The sequence below is a fragment of the Nicotiana tomentosiformis genome, chromosome 6 (assembly GCF_000390325.3).
Source record: "Nicotiana tomentosiformis chromosome 6, ASM39032v3, whole genome shotgun sequence".
Taxonomy (NCBI): domain Eukaryota; kingdom Viridiplantae; phylum Streptophyta; class Magnoliopsida; order Solanales; family Solanaceae; genus Nicotiana; species Nicotiana tomentosiformis.
The window spans coordinates 122,420,257-122,427,405 of NC_090817.1; the positions used below are offsets into that span (position 1 = coordinate 122,420,257).

At 36.2% G+C, this 7,149-nt stretch overlaps 1 protein-coding gene across 1 annotated transcript; it reads left to right on the forward strand.

The window, feature by feature from the left end:
* The first annotated feature begins 1,208 nt into the window (after positions 1-1,208).
* Positions 1,209-1,550, forward strand: LOC138894689 (NAC domain-containing protein 55-like). The gene has a single exon (XM_070179410.1). It carries the CDS (start codon positions 1,209-1,211, stop codon positions 1,548-1,550), a length of 342 nt encoding a protein of 113 aa, XP_070035511.1.
* The last annotated feature ends 5,599 nt before the right edge of the window (positions 1,551-7,149 follow it).

Consider the following 7,149-nt stretch of genomic DNA (forward strand, 5'->3'; position numbering starts at 1 on the left):
ACGTTATTTGCCATGTCAGTCGGACGTGTTAAAATGGTACAGTAAAGATAGAGTTAAAGTGTTCCGTTGGTAAATGGCTTAGTTGAGGTGTTCAAGTGGAATTTCTGGGATAGTTAAAATGTCTGTCTATGTATTCTGCCAATATTATTTTAGTATATGCCTTTTAAAATAAATAAAAATATCAAATTCTATTTTTTTTAAAAGCCAAAGATAATGTCATATGTAAAAATAACATATTTTTGGAAGTTTTAAAATTGTGTTTTATTTTAAAGAAAAAAGATTACTCATGATAAATGAATAAATAGAGTACATCGTTTCTATTATTTAACTCCTAAGTTTCCACATTCAGACAAATTATTGGGGATTGTTTCTGTTTGAAGAATTAATTCAATGATTTGTCCTTCCATGGACTAGGCGGAACGTTAATAAAGCGGCTCTCTCTCTCTTGCTCGTATAGCTTTATCGTATGTAACTCGTGTAACTTGGGATTTCTATCCTTCATGTTTAGCTTTTATTTTTTGTTTTGATGCTTCTCATTTAAAGAACAAGGATTTTCCATAACGTAACTCTGTTTTGACTTGGTTGTTTTATAAATATTTATTGCTTAAAGAAAATATCTATTAAGTTCCCGCATATTAACACTTTTTTTTTATTTACTACGAACATATTCTACATATTAACAATTTCTGTTACGTTTTAAAATGAAATATAAATATTAAATTCTATAAAAATAAAAAAACTCAAGAATACACAAAAATAACATATATTTCACGGTAAGATTGACATAAATATATTAATTTGGAAATTCTTTTAACTCTTTTGTTTCTTTGAAAGATTACTACATGCTAAATGAATAAATAGTGTACATTGTTTTTATTATTTAACTCCCATGTTTCCATATATTAACAATTCCTTTTTTTTTATAATTATTTTACAACGAACAATTTCGACCGTTAGAAGAAAGTTTCCTAAATTGTTACACGTTTGGTTTCCTACAAAGGCAGGGATTTCAGGTAAAATTTGTTGAATATACTTGGGCTTCACGTACTTCCCTAAAATCGAACTCATTGCCGTTGATCATAATCAACTTTTTGTTCTATAAATACAAAGTATCTAAACTCCTAAGTCATATATATAGCCCTATTTTATCACTCAAAACTCTCTAGTCTCGGCCGCTGCGTTTTTTTCATCTTCGTATTCAAGAAACAATGAATATGATGGAGTTAGATAATCTTGGAGAAGGGTATCGATTTCGACCGACGGATTCAGAGTTAGTGAAATTTCTTTTGAGGTTTGTTGCTAAGCAAGAATTGCATGACAATGGTTTTATTGCAATGTATGATGTTTACAAACAAGAACCTTGGGTAACTTACAGCCATGGCCATTCTACTGGAGGAGTAGAAGATAATTGGGACACAAGTATTTACCGTTACTTTATTACACCAAGGAAGAAGAACAAGGGAAGGTTTAGTAGGATTGTAGGAAAAAGAGGTGGAACTTGGAAACAACAAGATAAGGGAAGAGCTGTTACTATATATAAAGAGTTGTGATCAGAGGAAAAGAGATTCGATTATTGGACGAATGAAGAGTATGTGTTATACTGAGAAGAATAATAATAAGTGTATTAATTCTGATGATTATAATGATGGTAAGTGGCTAATGAAGGAATATGTGTTGTCTGATCCTATTCTTAATAAGTTCAGTAATTCTGAGCGTAAAGATTATGTTATTTGTGCCATAAAAAAGTTGCCCAAAAGAAGTACTACTTGTAATTTTAGTCAGACTAGTAATGTGACAACTACTATGGAGTCATGTTCTGAACAAGAGAAGGTGGATACTGAGGTGACTTCTGATATAAATAATTATGTTGATCAGCCATTGATGGATCAGGACTATTTTGTTGAGAAAGCAATAGTAGAATCTGTTGAACCATTAATGGTGGAAACTGTTGGGATAAATTCGGTTAAGCCTTTGATGGATCAGGAATATACTGAGATGATCACTCCTATCTATTATGTTGAAGAACCAATGGAGGAATCTAAGGTGCAAAGTCACGAGGCTACTGGTGTAGAGAATGGTTCGTCGTTGGGGCTAACTACTTTTTCTCAATTTCAAGAATCTATGATCGCTGACTTTGAGAACGCGATGCAAGAATTTAATGTGCCTGAAATAATGGTTAGATCGGATGAAAATATGGGCTGTGACACACTATTGGAGAAGATCCAGACACAAGATCAAGAAGAAGAAGGTTGTTCTTTTGCTGTTAATGAGGAGCATAATATTGCATTTATGGAATCTGAAGTCAAGGCTACAAGTTTTCTTGAACTACTAACTGGTTGCAGGGGTTATGGTATGGGGAACAATCAGGTGCAATTGGTACCTGATCAATCGACTACAATAACAACAACTATGCCTCAATTCCTAGAAAGTTGGGATCGGTTGTATGAATCTTCAATGTCCATGTCGTTGGTACCTGAATCGACTACTATGCTAAATTCTAATGAAATTGCAACAGGAGAATGTGACATAACACCTTGTTCTATTCAACCAGCAAATTGATATTACCAACAACCACTATTGAAGTACCTGAGGTAAATTTAGAATCTGAAGGGAATACTATTCTGCAGTTGGAGGGACCAGCCTCTGTTGAACCTGAGCTGCACACACAAGAGGGGGGTGAGTTAGTACAACTCGATGAGGGTACGGGTAACGAGGAGGATGTTTTGACAGGGGAAACAATTACTGAAACAGAAACTAGCTTCATTACTGATCTTGTGGACGCCATGTTAGATAATGCGCCTATGACGGAAAGATTGGCTGCAATGAGGATGGATCAGACAGTAATGTTGGACCAACAATCTTGGAACAATCTACCTGACAAGTTTCAGCTAACTTAGTATTAGCTAGGTTCAATTCTTGTCTTTGAAAGTGTATTTAATGCTTCTCATGGATATATCTCTAACAAATTGTAATAATCTTTCCAGCAATTCATTTGAGATTTGAACAATAACTGTACATACTGCACTTTTGAAGTAATATCAGTAGTTTCAAGTTGTTTTCTAATTAGTCCTTTGGTTTGCTGCTTTTGAGATGCTATTAGTCCGAATTTAGTGTTCAACTTTTTATTTATACAAAGAATCTTCTTCGGATACTGTTAAACTAATAAGCTTGATCATGTGTTACAAACTGTCTAAACTAATCTACTACTGAAAGAGATGAGCAGGTGCTTAGGATCTTCGTATTATCCTTATACTTAACTTTTCCACTAAAATCTTAGTGGCAAGTGTTAATAACTCCAAACATTAAGTGGGCAATTTTGATACTCACGTCTTGGGGAAGTTTATTAATTACATGAAACTGATAATGAAAAACAAGATCATGTTCGGTTCTTTTTAATTAGTTGCGCGCACGCACACAAATAAAATCGTATAAAGACAAATCGTATTTGATATAACTATCGTGCAAGTATTTTACCGTTAAGAATCAAACAATCTCTTGTTATAGATTGTATATTAATCTATTATAATTATAGGATATCCCCTTTCGCGAATGACTATTTATCCGAGTGATTTATGATGTTTGGCTATAATTCCATATTTTTAGTGCATTACTTACCTTACATTTTGGGGTTTTAATGCTAAACTATACTATAATTGTGCTTAATTGAGTTTATTTTATGTGTGGGTACGTTGAAGACGAAATTGGGAGCAAAGTAGAGATTTTATGTGTATTTTATACACAACAAGAATGAAGTTATGATTATTTAATTAGTGGATATATAAGGATTAAAGTTTAACATTACAAAGGAAGACAAAAGAGACAAATCAAAAGAAAACAAAAAAAATAATTGAAAAAAGAAACAAAAACGTGAATTGAAAATGTTAGGCAACAAAATTGAATCGAAGCAGCAGCAGGCGTAGCGAGCTACTTTGCTCGCGTTAGAGCAGGCGAGGCGAGGATTAAAGTGCGCGACAGAGCTTGCGTTGCACGGGCTACAACGAGATGAAGCTCAAGTTTTGCTTCGCGCCGCGAGGCTTGTAGCGAGGGTGTTCCGGGTTTTAAAGCCTATTTTGTCTCCTTTTTGATTTTGGACTTGGTTATTTCGTCTAGGCTTTTCCCCTACACATCTAAATAGTCATTAGACACCATTTTAGAGGAGTTTTTGCGACCGGAGGCAAGAACATCACGCGGAACAACTTTTGGAGGAGAAAATCATCAAGTTTTTCAATCATTTATCTTTTCTTTGTAATTTGTTTATGCAAAATACTTGAAAAATTGTTACTACGAACTTGAGTGGCTAAGAACTGTAGTTCTAGGGTTGTGGTTGACATGATTATTAACGTTTATTAATTACATCTTCGATAATTCGGATTATCATCTTGTGGTTGTTTCTTTAATTCTAGTTTTAACTTGTGAATTATTGTAGCTACCAATTCACCCTACTATCTATGCTATGCTTGGGGAAAGCCGTATTTAGATTAGAGTTAAATGAGAGAGAGCTTGTTTCCGAACCTGTGGCTCAGGGGATAATTTCATGGTTAGGATAGGAATATACCTAACAATCTTTCTTAATTGAATACCGTATTATATTCGTTCATGATAGACTCAATACCATAGGAATATAGGATTGATATATTGTGGGCAGGCGAGTAGTATTGTGGGAACATGTTATTCATATAAACGATCCGGTTAATTAGCAACCATAGATAATCTGGATTAACGAGTGTGATTATTGAAATTAATAGGATTGATAAACCAACCACAACCCTGAAATTTTCACCTCCTCTGAATTAAAATCTCATAATACACATTTGCATTCTTGATAAATTAGTTGTTACTTGTTTAATTTCCGCAATAGTAGATTAATAGAAAAACATCACTCTTAAATATCTTGGACAATTAATTGATTTTAGTTTGCTTAGTTTACAATTGGTCTAAGTCTCTGTGGGTTCGACATCCAACTTTCGAGCCACTTTATTACTTGATGGCCACGTATACTTGCGTGTACTTGGGGAACCAACAAGTTTGGCGCCGTTACTGGGGATTTAGTTATTGATTGTTTATCTAACTTTAGCTTTTATTCGTTATTTGTTCAAGTTTTAATTTTTAGTTTGCTTTATTTGTGATAACGCAGGCTGTTCTCTTGAATGCGGTGGAGTAGAAGCGCAAACAATATCCTTCCTCTTGATCCTGAGATCGAATGAACACTTCATAGAGTGAGGAGGGAAGTTGAAGCTAGAACAAGAATTGAAAGAGAGTTGGACATCGTAGTTCAATCACAACCAATAGAGATGGCAGGTAATGAAGGGCGCGCGGTGATAGAAGCTGCAAGGCCCAATATTGCTAATATGACTCAGGCAATTGTGAAGCCTGAGATTACGGGTCACTTTGAACTCAAACAGTACATGGTACAACTGATTCAGTCCACAGGGCAATATGTGGGTCTATCTCATGAAGACCCGTAGAGGTACATTCAGAACTTCCTAGAAATTACAGACACTTATAATTATCCGGACGTTTCTAAGGACTATGTCAGGCTGGCACTGTTTCCCTTTTCACTGCTAGGGGAAGCTAAGGAATAGTTGCAAAAGGAGCCCGCGAACTCAATCCACAATTGGGATGATCTAGCAAGGAAATTCTTAATCAAGTTTTTTCCCACTAAGAAGACAAAGTCGCTGAGGAGCCAGATTCTTGGGTTTCAACAACGAGATGGCAAGACTCTTCGTCATGCTTGGAAAAGATACAATAAGCTACTCAGAGACTGCCCACATCATTGTCAGACTGATGAGGTGTTGGATCACACTTTCATTGATGGGTTGGATGAGGCATCAAAGATGAATCTTGACTCAGCATGTGGGGGTAGTTGCATAGCAAGACCGTATAGTGAGATCCAGATCCTGCTAAACAATTTCACTGCTAATGATAATAATTGGCAAGGAGATGGGGAATCACGAAGTGCACTTAAACAAAAGGCAGCAGGTGTGATCGAGCATGATGATTTCTCTGCCATGAGGGCAGATATAGCGAGATTAGCAAATCAGATGAATAAGATGACAATGAACCAAGCACAACAGATGCAGCATGTGCAACAGATGTCTACTTGCTGCGAGTTATGTGGTGAAGGTCACACTAGTGACATATGCCCCGTGAATCCTGAATCCATCTACTACGTGGGGGCAACAAGCTAGAGGGCTGATGAATCAAAATGCTCAATATTGTAACACATATAATCCGAACTGGAGGAATCATTCTAACTTCTCTTGGGGTGGAAATTAGAACATTAGGCCTTGAGCGAATTATAATCATCCACCTCAACCTCCATAGCAATTAGAAGAGAGTTTGACTGACATGATGAAAAAGCTCTTGCTAGACAATCAGAAAGTTATGGCTGAGAATCAATAATTGCGCACAGAGTTCAGAAATCTAGAGAGGCGGTTTGGAAAAATGGCTAACAATCAGAATATTAGACCTGTTGGAGCTCTCCCAAGTGATACAGATAAAAATCCTCAAGTCAATACAGTGACATTGAGAAATGGGTGAGAGTTAGTAGAAGTGCCTAAGAAGAAAAAGGAGCAGTCTGGGCTCGAAGAAAAAAGAGTTCCAAAATCTGTAGAGGTAGATGAGAGAAACAAAACAGAGTCTGAGCAAATATCAGAGAGGGTTCCACCTCCTTTTCCTCGAAGACTGAGAAAGAAAAATGATGACCACATATTTCATAAATTTTTAGATATGTTGAAGCAGATACACTTTAACATCCGTTTGGTGGACATGCTCAGTGAGGTCCCAAAATATGCAAAATATATTAAGGATATAGTGGCAAATAAGAGAAGGTTAACTGAATTTGAGACTGGCGCACTTACTGAGGAGTGCACTTCCAGGATTCAACGTAAGCTTCCACAAAAGCTTAAGGATCCGGGTAGATTTACCATCCCCGTGAGGATTGGTGAAATTGATGTGGGTAGAGCCTTGTGTGATTTGGGTGCAAGTATCAATCTGATGTCGTTGTTAGTGTTCAAACAATTGGGATTAGGAGCTCCGAGTCCCACCACGATGCTTCTATAGTTAGCTGACAGATCTTATGTTTATCCTGAGGGGGTAATTGAGGACGTCTTGTTGCATATTGGGAAGTTTATTTTCCCTGCAGATTTT

Excerpts from the sequence above, each read along its gene's own strand:
- LOC138894689 (XM_070179410.1), top strand. The coding sequence starts at position 1,209 with ATGAATATGATGGAGTTAGATAATCTTGGAGAAGGGTATCGATTTCGA.